Source organism: Camelus bactrianus, chromosome 36 (assembly GCF_048773025.1).
Source record: "Camelus bactrianus isolate YW-2024 breed Bactrian camel chromosome 36, ASM4877302v1, whole genome shotgun sequence".
NCBI classification, from domain to species: domain Eukaryota; kingdom Metazoa; phylum Chordata; class Mammalia; order Artiodactyla; family Camelidae; genus Camelus; species Camelus bactrianus.
Window position 1 is genome coordinate 1,676,206 of NC_133574.1, and position 11,917 is coordinate 1,688,122.

Consider the following 11,917-nt stretch of genomic DNA (forward strand, 5'->3'; position numbering starts at 1 on the left):
GCGTGAGTAACAAAGTTTTCTCCCAAAATAAGTATGTATTTAGGTACAACAAGTGAGTGGACGAAGGACAGCACTGATCATGGCCTGGTGACACGGCAGGCATCTGGAAGACGGGGAGCCTCAGAAATGGGAACAGAGCTTCCTGTTTCTGCAGGTGGGTGACCGGCAGGGGAGAGCTGTTAGGACCATGTCTCCGTCCGAGGCAGGTGTTCCGGGACAGAAGCATGAACCACACAGGACGTAAAAAAAAAAACCAAAAAACAAAAAACAAAAAACCCAAAGCTTAGGCTCTGGTGATACTGTTGTTGGCTGGCCACGAGACCCCAGGCACGGCAGTTAAGCCCTGGGGCCTCAGTTTCCATACCTGTAAAATGGGGTCAGTGGGCTGTAGAGGATTAAAAGCAGCTTTGAGGCTTTGAACACGTCCCCTAAACAGTGACATGCTACAGAAGCCTCGGTCGCCACACTTCTCGGGCACGCAGGCAGCTTGCTGAGTTTGTGACTCTGCCTGTCCTCAGGTTCCCTCCCTGTAATCTGGGGATTGGCCCCCGTGGCCCTTTTCTGCCAGGCGCTCCCAGTAACACTCAGATATTGTGTGCACGCCTCCCAGGGTTCTGGTCTTTAACAGAAAAGCCTCGTCATCTCGAATCATTCCTGGAAACACTTTGTTTTCAGAGCCCTTCCCCAATAAAGTACTACCCTAGCAGACACTTCAGCGTAGCCAAGAGCTGGAATTTCTTTTGCCAGAGAAACCTAGATCCCACCTGTTTTTGCCTCCTGGAAAGAACGCGGGGGGGGGTGGGGGGTGGGGGATGGGGGGGCATGGGACTCGAGGTCACCTCTCGCGGAAAATTCGCAGCTCAGGGCTGTAAACCCCAGCCAACGCCTGTTATTGTGCTAACAACATGTGTTCTTAGTAAAACCGAGCCAAACGTTAAATACAGCCCCGTGTCTGGAACCCGGGACCTCCAAACGGCTGAATCAGCATTTTCGGAAACAAAGTGTTCTGGGCAGGGCCTGGTAAACAGCGGCGGAGAGAAAGTTGTGCAATAAGGCGTATTTACTCACGAGCGCTACTTCTCTGAGTCTCTGCCTTTGCATCCCCTTGAATGAAGCCGGGTGCAACCGTTTGCAAAAAAAAAAGCTTGCTGGCGAACGCAGCGCGAAAGATCCAGGCCCGGGCAGGGTCACCTGTGGCTCCCCTTCGGGGACCCAGGGTTTCGCCAAAGCCAACGCCAAAAAGTTGGCCTTTCTTGCAGTCCCAAGAGCAGAGGAACACAATAAAAAGTGAATACCCTCCTTTCCGTACCGCCCGGCGCACACGCTCCAGGGCCGCGGCCAGGCAGGCGTTCCGAGCGGCGCTCGGCAAGGCGGGGAGTTGCATCAGAATTGCCTCCTGCGACCCGCGCGGCTCTTATCGCATTTCCACGGCTGGCGGCCGGCTGCTCCGGGACCGGGGAGGGGGTGGGGGGGTAGGCCCCGCCGGCGGCGGCGGCGGCGGCGGCGGCGGCGGCGCGGAGCGGGGCACCGGCACCGGCCGAGGACGGGATTCCGAGGCCCGGCCGCGCTCCAGCTCGGGAGCGCCCGGGGGCGCCCACCCTCCGGGCGGCCCGGGAGCGCGGCCTCGGCGCCGCACAGGACGGTCCCCGCGCGCGCCGCGCCCGGGTCCCCGCCCGCGCGCACCGCAGCCCCCCGGCCCCGGGGGCGACGCCCTTCCGCCCGCCGCGCCCCCGCGGCGCCCGGCGTCCCCGGCCCCCGGGCGGCCGGCGCAGACAATGCCGGCGCGGGACCGCCCGGCCGCGAAGTAACTTGGCGCCGCGCTCGCCGCCCAACTCCGTACCTGCCGCGGCGCCGCTCCCGGCCGCCTCCGCGTGGCCGCCGGCGACCCTCGGCGCGGCCGGGGCGGGCGCGGGTCCCGCGGGGCGAGGGCGGCGCGCAGGGCGGTCCCGGTCCCCCGCGCGCCGCCGCCGCCTCCTCCGGGCTGCGCGGAAACTTCGGGCTCCGCGCGGACGTCCGCGGCCTCCGAGCGCCCGGCCCGGTCCCCTTCCTGCCTCCTCCCGGCCTCCCCACCCCCTCGATGGGCTTTAAACCCGCCCGGCCCCGCCCGCCGCCGCCGCCGCCGCCGCCGCCGCCACCTCCGCCTCCGCCGCCTCCGCCTCCTCCCCCGGTCGCTTTTCCTGCTCCTCCTCCCGCCGCCGCCGCCGCCGCCGCCGCCCGGACCGCTCGGGGCCGCCAGCGCGGGCGGAGCCGCGGCCTGGGCGCAGGGCGTGGCGCGCGGGGGGCGCGCGGGGCGCGCGGGGCCGGAGTCCCCGGAGGCCGCCGCCCGGGACCGGCAGGCGGGCGGGGGGCGCGCGGACCCCCGGTCCCGCCCCGCCCCAGGCGCGGACTCGGGCTCCCGCCCCGCCAAGACCCCTCGGACCTCTCCCGAAGGGCGATCTGCGAGCGAATTCTTGGAAACTCCAGCAGGAGCCGCGCCGCCAGATCCTTTATCCCGGGCGCAGCGGCAGGACGGGACCGGGAGAGGGGAACCCGGGCGCGCGGCGGCCGCAGCCCGCCAGGTCTGGAGCCTCGCCTCTCCCAACCTCAGTTTCCCCGTCTGCCTTGAGCCCCGGCGTGGGCGTGCGGGTGGCGTGGGGAGGTCCTGCAGCTTTTCTTAACGCCGCCCAGCCTCAAGCCCGTATCTCTGAAATGGGCTGATAAGCCAGCCTCAGCCTGGGGGTTAAATAAGGTATAACTTCTCGTGCCCTAAAGCGAAAGGCAGGAAGGAACCCCTGCATGAATGGAACCCTTTCGTGAACACGATGATGAATGTCTCCATCGAATCAAGATTATAATACAAACAGGGTAATAACAATAATTATGCCTTTTTTCTCTGGGTTTTCCTGTTATAAAAACAGCTGTGATAAGGTACCTTTGCTGAGCACGTGGGCTGTGCCAGTCATTAATCCTGTAATTTCACAGCCCCCTGCCCCCTCCCTGGGCCCCCTGAGGTTGTCACTAGGAGAGGCCCACGGCACACACTGGGAAACCGAGTCTCCCCGAGGTTGAATACGTTGCCAGAGGTCAAGGAGCTGGTAAGCGCAGAATAAGGATTATGCCAAAACCCTTTAGGACACTTTTATAGCTCTTTTTTTACCCCCTTTGGCTGGATGCATGGATGAATGAAAGGTCATCCTTTCCTGTAACTGAATAAGCCTCCGGGAGGTACCTACCCGTGGCTGAGTCCAGAAAACCCCAAGCTGAAAGGCAAGGATGCAAGAGAGCTTAGGTTCCCAGAAGAAGGGAACAAACACAGAGACTCCCCGTGTAGACAGAGGATTCAGAGCGGAGTAAAGAAGAGAAAGCAGGTTTGGGGTCATCTTCTGGGAAGTCATACGCGCTGAATCTTACATCGTGGCGGAAGGCACGGGTCAGAGCACCAGCCCGCACTAGCCAGGAAGCCTGGTGGGCGATGTTTGAAAAGCACCCAATACGTAGATCTTTTTTTTTTCCCCCTGGATCGTTTGTAGGTAAGTTCTGTACCCCATCGCCCCTTCTTTCGTAAGAGTAGAGATATTATACGTAACCACAGTGCACTCACCAAATTTGTACATTGATACAAAATATGTGTGTCTCCTCTTGGTCAGTATTCCATCCCTGCCAGTTGATCTGACCATGTCCTTTATTGCATTTCTTTCCCCACCATCACAAGATCCCCCCAGGGTCAGGTTAGGGGTCTCAGAACATCCGGGTATTCAAACATTACCCTTCAGTGAGAAGGGATGAAAATAAACGTCCGCTAGTGTCATGCCGACATGGATCCGAGAATTCCTCGGCCAGGCCCTCATTCCCCACATTTCCCGGCTCTGCCGAGACACCCGTGCAGGCCTGTCTCCCTTCTGGGCAGGGGCCACCCAGCACCATGTGATCCAAGGTCACGGACGTGTCACTCTGCTGGTGGCTGTGGCTACAGCTGTGCCCTGTGCCGTGATCCGAGCCAGACAGTCCTGTGGGCGGACTGCACCTTGGAGCCATCGCCAGCTGCAGGTTCCAAATGTCCCCTGGCCACGTGCTCCCACCCACGGGGTTGGAAGCCGCTGTGCAGGGCCACCACGCAGTGTGTGGGTGGCCCTGGAGAAGCAGCCCCCTTACCAGGGGCAAGGCTGTGTGCCTTGGTGCTCAAAAGCTTCACCAAGGGAAATGCACTGTTTACCCTGAGCGGTCAGGACCAAAAGGAAGATTTCGCGATAGTGAGGAATTCAGGGACCCAAATACGAGCAAGAAGGTCCTTTCATCTGACCGTAGAGAATCTGCTAGACTCTAAAGACGATTAGTAACGACTGACTGTCACCACGTGCTCCTCACGGGTGTCATCGCAGCAGGGGGAGTGCCTGGCGCCGAGTGAGCGGGCACTCCGTGAGATCAGCCAGGCCTGGGAAGTCGTATCACGCCAATGAGTTTATCAGCAGAGCAAGTGAACGGAGGATGTGAATGATGGGCCCTGGGGCCCCGGCTCTGTCTCAGACCTTATAACACCCTCGATGAAGGAGAAGGGAGAAGGCGAAGGGGTCCCCGGACAGCCTGAACCCGCTCCGGCGGGTGAGGCCAGGCCTGCAGCCCCGCCGTGCACAGGAGGGCATGCCTGGAAGGCAGCGGTGAGCAGCACTAGGGGCGGGGATTGATCTGCGGTCCTAACACAATCTCAAGATGCCCTGGGCCTACCCTGCCGCCCTCCGGAGTTCATGCCTCCGGGCTCAATCTGCATTTTTTAAGATGCCCCCCGACGATTCCCATGTGCACCGGTATTCCAAACGGGGTGATTCTTTGAGTCTCCTAAACAGGGAAGTACGGGCTGCCCCCGGCATACAGAGGTGGGGAGACTGGCGGCATTCCGGGAGGGCCTCCTGGTGGCAGCAACACCTCAGCGGGGTCCTGGAGTATCCAGGGTGGTCAGTTCCACCAAGAGGGGGCCAAAGAAGGCCTGACAGATTGAGAGAGACTTCAGGGCTCACCGAAGCCAAGAAAGAATTTACCACATGGCTATAGTTCATCGTAGCATGCTGGGGCCGGAGGACAGGGCGGGGGCTCAGAAGGCTTGATAAAAGGCCAGGATGGAACCATAGAAGGGACTTCTCTCACGTTCAGGCATTTCTACATTATCCCAAGGGAGATGGGGAGGTCCGATCTGTCGGTCATGGGGCCTACGGACACGATTTACACCCCGCCGAGAGGCGTTGCCCGTGGTCCTCCAAGATCCCCGTGTTGCCTTGGTCCCCACACAGCAGTTGATTTGCTGGGGGATGACCCCTGGCCAAGGTGCAGTGCGTTTGCCAGAGGGCGGAAGGATGGGCCAGTCAGACGCCGGCACCTGGGCTGGGGAGAGGGTCTGGACAAGGAGGCCAGGCGAGGCCCAGCATGAGAGCAAAAGTCAGCCCCAGACGGGTGCCCTCCATCCCGTGTCTCCGTGAGCCTGGGTTACACAGTCCGTTTCCAGTTTCCACCGAAATCCATTTCTCTTACGATGTCTTCCCATAAACTTGCCTTTTCCCGAGGAAGCTGGAATCAGAATGGCTTCACCGCCAGGAGCTCACTGGGGGACCCTTTTTCTGTCTGGTTTACGGAGGTCAGGAAAATTCACCTTGTGTGGCGGTTGGTGAAGGTGTGCAGCTGCGTTGCCAGGACATCGGCGAGGATGGGGAAGACTCCCCTCTTCCGGAAAGGTTCCCTGAGGCCCCCTCCCCACCCCCAGCAGCCGCTGCCGGGTTTTCTGTCCCAGTGATTTGCCTTTTCGAGGTGATGGCGCGAATGGAACCGCAAAACGTGGGGCACTTTCTGTCCGACCTCTTACACTTGGCGTAACGCATTCGAGGTTCACCCATGTTGTTCCCTGAATCGGTGGCTTGTCCCTTTTTCATGCTGCTGACCTCAATTTGTACATCCATGCACTGGCTGATGGAAATTCGGGCCAGCCCCAGTTTGAGACAATTATGAATAAAAGAGCTTCACAGATTTTTTTTTTTTCCTGGGAACATAAGTGTTCATTCGTCCTGGGTAAGTTCACGAGGAGTGAGATGGACGGTCAGGTCGTCATTCAAAATGTGTTTCGCTTTGTTAGAAATTCGCCAGACCTGTACCAGTCCCATCTGCACCAAAAACGGCCTCGGGTTCCAGTTCTGCGTCTTGATCGACACTTGGTGTTGTCAGATTTACTAATTTTAGCCGACCTGGCTGGTGCGTCATGATGTCTCGTTCTGATTTTAATGTGCCTTTCCGTCATGGCAAGTTACACAGAGCGCTTTTTCTCGCGTGCTCACTTGCTATGTGTATACGTTCTTTTCTGAAGTCTACATCTTTGGCCTTTTTTTTTTTTCTTTCATTTTTACGCTGTTTTCTTAGCACTGACTTGTGAGAATTCTGTCTATATACTGCATACCTGTACTTTAGGAGACACGTGTTTTGCAAATATATCTTTTCCTTTTTTGTGTTACTTTTTTTGTTCTTTTGGGGGGAGGGGAGGTAATTAGGTTTATTTATTTTATTTATTTATCTTAATGGAGGTCCTGAGGATTGAACCCAGGACCTCATGCATGCTAAGCACATGGTCTACCACTGAGCTACACCCTCCCCTAGAAGTTTTCTAGTTTTAAGTTCCTGCGTTTAGCTCTGCAATCCAACGTGAGTTAGTTTCCGTAGAAGACGTGAGGTGAGGGTCAAGGTGCTGTTTTGTGTTGCGCACAGGTGTCCCCTGTCCCACTGGGTGACCTGAAGGAGTTGGAACAGCCCAGGTGTGTTACAGAAAACTCGACCTGGCTTCACCGTGGAGCCAGGCGACCGGCTGGGGACTTCTGCTGGTGGGGACAACGGTGAGTTGCAATGGAGAGAATGGAAGAGGTTCTAAATTATTGGAGGCAGGCATCTGCGGGCCATGGGTGGGACTGGAGATTCTTGGCAGAGCGGAAGAGGGGCTGGGGGTTGGAGAGGAGGGGCCCCCCAGTCCTCCCCACTGCCCCCATGGAAACACAGGAAACTCCAACGGGCAGCCTGTGTACAAGCAGACACATTTTTTTGTTAGTTCGTAGAGAACAGAGGTGGTCAATACTATGCTTGCAATTTTTAGAAAATGGTTAAAAGTCTGAATCTTTTGCATAAAAATCAGTCTTAGCTTCCACCAAAAAATCAGTGCATTTAGCACAAGGGGCCCCCGTTCTCAGGAGGCAGCAGGCCTCTGGGGCCGCACAGCTGAAGAGATTTCTTCTCATGTGGCCTGAGGATGGTCTCAGGCCCCTGCCCTCGCAGCAAAAAGTGTGACGGTGAGCACCAGGCACTTTTAACCTCTATGTTGGGGGGCGGTTTCTAACAGCAAAAAGGAAGGCCTGGGGAAGGTGGCTGCTAATTGGACAGCTGACCATCTCTGGACCAAAGGACATGATCCTAGTAGCAGGGGAAAGCCAAGACCCCCACCTCCTGCAGAAGCTTCCTGGGGATCAGGATCTGGGTGCGGAGACACAATTCTGAATCCTTAAGTATCCAAACCTATTTATGCCTCTCCATCACGAGGTCCTTTTCAACCACTTAAAAAAAAAAAAAAAAAGCCAAGGCAGCCCCTTAGCTCAGTTCAGAGTTAATTAAACACTAACATCGTACAAACTTTGCATAATGAAATATTCTTCCAGCCCAGGACACTTTATGGTTTTAATCCCCAAAGCTGCAGAGCTAATAGGAGAATCTAAAATAGGAACAAAATTATTTAACTGATTCACAGCCACCGAGGATTCCGTGAGCGGCGCAACTTGCGTGATGTGTGACGAGCTCAGTCAGTGGAGGTCTTCCAGGCAGCCTCTCAACGTCGGTGTTTAAATTGCTAAAACCAGAACCTGCTTTAGTTCACCAGCCCACGTTCTTTAAGAGGATTACTCTGCCTGCAAGTGGTGTGAGACCACGCAGAGAGCAGACCAGCTGGTCCTGGACAACTTGAGGAAGATCTCGCAGCCAGCCCTTGTGGTGACCGGAAGCCCAGTCCAGGTAAGCGGTGATCAGGGGCATCTTGGCTTCCATCCTGGGGCCACGCTGCTGCTGGACGAATGTGAAAGAATAATGTCATATGATCGTGTGCAAAGCCTTTCTGGTTTGTTCCACCATCAGCGTCACCCAGGGTTTAGAACTCACAAGATTTTTTTTTTTTTTGGAAGGACAGTCAGTTTACAGTGTTGTGTCAATTTCTGGTGCACAGTGCCATGTTTTAGTCACACATTTACATTCATATATTCATTTTCATATTCTTTTTCACCGTAAGTTACTGTAAGATATTGAATAGAGTTCCCTGTGCTCTACAGGAGAAACTTGTTTATCTATTTTACATGTAGTAGTCAGTATCTGCAAATCTTGAACTCCCAATTTATCCCTTCCCACCCAATTTCCCCCTTAGTAGCCATAAGTTTGTTCTCTATGTCTGTGAGTCTGTTTCTGTCTTTCTGTCTTGTAAATAAGTTCATTTGTGTTTGTTTTTTTTTTAAATTCCACATATGAGTGATCTCATATGGTATTTTTCTCTTTTTCCTGGCTGACTTCACTTAGTATGACGATCTCTAGGTCCATCCATGTAGCTGTAAATGGCGTTATTTTATTCTTTTTCATGGCTGCATAGTATTCCATTGTATAAATACACCACAGCTTCTTTATCCACTCATCTGTTGATGGGCATTTAGGCTGGCTCCATATCTTGGTTATTGTAAATAGTGCTGCTATGAACATTGGGGTGCAGGTGTCATTTTGAAGTAGGGTTCCTTCTGGATATATGCCCAGGAGCGGGATTCCTGGGTCATACGGTAAGTCTATTCCTAGTCTTTTGAGGAATCTCCATACTGTTTTCCACAATGGCTGCACCAAACTGCATTCCCACCAGCAGTGAAGGAGGGTTCCCTTTTCTCCACAGCCTCTCCAGCATTTGTCATTCATGGACTTTTGAATGACGGCCATTCTGACTGGTGTGAGGTGACACCTCATTGCACTTTTGATTTGCATTTCTCTGATAATTAGTGATACTGTGGAACCCACAAGATTGAAAGATCAGGTGACTATATGACTGATTTTTCCAGAAAAACTCAGTATTCCCTCTTTTCCTTCTTCCCCTGAATTTTTATTTTGTCTCCTCCTCTTTTATTTTCCGTGCAGCGAGCCCCATTTCTGAAGCAGCTCGTTCATCATAGACGGGCCGTAGCTGTGTGATGCAGACCTCACGTGACAACCATGCCAGGCACTTCGTGTATATGCACATCCTCCAGTGAACCCGAGCAACGCGTTTTCAGATAAATATTATCATCCCAGTCTTACAGTGCAGAGAGTGACCTCAGGGGAGCTAGGGGACTTCTCAAGGTCACTTGGCCAGTAAGTGACGGGGCTGAGGTTTGCAGCCACATCTGTCTGACCCAAGACCATTGTCTTCCACCTTCCCCGGGTGCCTCTGCCGTCATTTCTTGTCATATTATGATTTCCCATGTAACCGGTGATTTAAATGTGTGACCCACTGGGATTTCTATGTGCAAAATTCTGCAATTAGATTTCACTATGGTGAACTTCTCGCCCTTCAGGAAAGGGGCTCTCATTTTTGGGGGGGATCATAAAATGTAATCTTGTGGTGGGAATAGCTCAGTGGTAGAGCACGTGCTTAGCATGCATGAGGTCCTGGGTTCAATCCCCAGTGCCTCCAAAAAAGAAAAAGGAAAAAAGTGATCTCGCTTCCCCGTGGCTTTGAGTCCAGCGTGAAGGACGGTATTACATCCTTTGTTTATTCAAGATAGGAATTTTGACCTGCAACCTTGCCCCCACCTCCGCCGGCTTTTAGGGAGCTTGAGGACTTGGTTAGGATGCTAGCTTGGGAATCCAGACCGTCTGAGGCCAGGGACACCCACAGGATGGGCAGACCCAGAACAGGCAGTGGGAGGAGCTGTTCCTAGAGAGCAAATGCAGGCGGGCAGTGTATCCACAAAGCCCACGAGTGGGGGACCCTCCTGACGGTGAGATGCCCGGTGGCATCTGAACGTCCGTCGTGGGGCAAGTGGATGGAGGTGGCTTCACGGTGCGGTCAGGGGCAGATGTCCACGGCAGGTCCTCGGTGCCCAGTCAAGGACCATACCCGGCTGCTGTCCAGCAGGGAGTGCGTCAGAGGTCAAGAGCTGTGGACAGGACCATGTGGATGCCCCACAGCCAGGACGGGGACACAAGTCTACGCGGGACCTGCCCCCTGAGCACCTCTGTGAGGCCCCTTCAGGTGTCCCTTAGGACAAGCCCCACGAGGCTCAGCTTCGGCAGGGGTCTTCACGGGACGGGAGGTGGAGTCCGGGAAGCAGCTCTAAAATCCCGGACTGCGAGCCTCAGGGCCAGTGGCTTTGGACTATGTTTTAAGCATGTAAACACGACGTGCACTTAACCGACGCCGATGAAGACATGACTCTCATGGGGAGGTTGTAGCTCGGTGGTAGAGCGTGTGCTTAGCATGTACAAGGTCCTGGGTTCAATCCCCAGTCCCTCCACCAAAAACATAAAAAAATAAATTAAAAAAGAGAGTTGATTCCCCGCAAACACCATGAGAAATGCAAGGAACTGGAAAGGTGGTTCAGGTGATGATGCCATGGGCCATCTCAGAGGCTTCCTTAGCGTGGGGGGTGGAATGGAGGCCAGTGGGATGCCCAGAGCAGAGATGTCCATCCCAGGAGCACCCCTCACAGCAAGGCCACGCGAGCTACCAAGCTGCCCGGGGACCCCAAGGTTCCAGGGAGACCTGAGGCTCCCTCCCTGCCCATCACACCGACTGCTGAGGACTTTCCGGGGAGTCATCCCGTCACCTGCAGAGTCTGCTGTCACAGTGCCCCGGGTGGGCACAGCAGAGGGACAACTAACACTGAGCAGGACCCCGGGGGACCCTCCTGGGTCAGACCCCTCCCTGTGTCCTCCCCTGCAGCTCCTCTCTGAAGGGCCCAGCTCATAGCATCTCACGTATATTTCCTGAGTGTTTCAGATGCTCAAAACCACCACCAAAGGGAAGAAATTAACTACTTGATGATGGAGAGCATGTGGCCCCTGGACCTTCTGGTGCCTGGGGGGTTGATGGTGTTGACCGCCCTGTTACCCCAACATCAGCCAGTCAGAGGCTTGTGCACGAGCTCATCACGTACCCTGAGACCCCTGTCCCTCAGCTGACCTTTAAATATGCTTTGCTGAAACCCTTTGCAGAGTTCGGGGTTTTGGGGGGCAGAAGCCTCCTCGCTCAGCCCTGCAATAAAACTTTCGCTGCTCCAACCTCCTACATTTCGGTTTGTTTGGCGTCTCTGTGTGCGTCGGGCACACGAACTTGCCTTCAGTCACACTTGTGCTTTGGAGTCAGACAGACCTGGGTTCTGGTTTGAATTCCACTTCCCAGTTGTGTAATTTTGGACAAAGGACACCGCCTTTCGAAGCTCAATTTCCTCAGCTGTAAAACCAGCCCCCTCGTCCCTTCCCTGATGGCTCAGTGGATTTCTATAGTTTACTGAATTTTGTCCATCACGTTTCAATACTCTGTTGCCACACAGTAAACCACTCCACACCTAGTGGGGGAACAAACCCGCTGTGTTACGTTTGCAGACCTGCAGGTTCGTAATTCTGACCTGGTTCAGCAGGCCTGCCTGTCCCCTGCCATGTCTGGTCCTCGGAATAACCCCCACCCCTGTCCGAGTGATACTGTGGTCACTTAAGGAGTGGCCGTGGGAACCAGCTCAGACCAAAGATGACCGAGCGGAGGGAGGCTCACTGGAGGGTCTAGAAAAGGAGGATCCTGTCCCCGTGGGACATGCACTGTGAACAGGAGGGCAGGGAGCCCCCGTGACACTGGCCACCCCCGCCCTAGCTCCAGGGCGTGGGCTGAGGAGGACCCTGGCCATCCCCAGGGGACAGCAGACGGAAT

General features: G+C 55.3%; 1 protein-coding gene and 1 long non-coding RNA gene across 13 annotated transcripts in view; one reads left to right on the forward strand and one right to left on the reverse strand.

Moving 5' to 3' along the window:
* Positions 1-2,258, reverse strand: part of GRB10 (growth factor receptor bound protein 10) — a 112,026-nt gene extending 109,768 nt beyond the window's left edge. Inside the window, exon 1 of one of the 4 annotated variants that reach the window (XM_074358594.1) lies at positions 2,136-2,258. Coding sequence is in view for 1 of the 4 variants with exons in the window: in XM_074358588.1 (XP_074214689.1) it covers positions 1,296-1,384 (89 nt within the window). In the remaining 3 variants the exon portion in view is untranslated. Of the gene's footprint in view, positions 1-1,068; positions 1,261-1,295; positions 1,431-1,840; positions 2,063-2,135 lie in introns of those variants that run through there. The other 3 variants (XM_074358593.1, XM_074358588.1, XM_074358589.1) reach the window with 3 other exon arrangements.
* Positions 2,259-2,369: 111 nt separating this feature from the next.
* On the forward strand, positions 2,370-11,281 carry LOC105065160 (uncharacterized). 9 transcript variants are annotated; one of them, XR_006722994.2, is made up of 6 exons: positions 2,370-2,558; positions 2,752-2,844; positions 6,095-6,210; positions 6,718-6,842; positions 7,742-8,001; positions 9,151-11,281. It is a non-coding gene; the product is annotated as an uncharacterized LOC105065160 (long non-coding RNA). The 9 variants fall into 9 exon arrangements; XR_006722990.2 differs by having other exon boundaries at positions 2,370-2,844; XR_006722996.2 differs by lacking the exon at positions 6,095-6,210.
* The last annotated feature ends 636 nt before the right edge of the window (positions 11,282-11,917 follow it).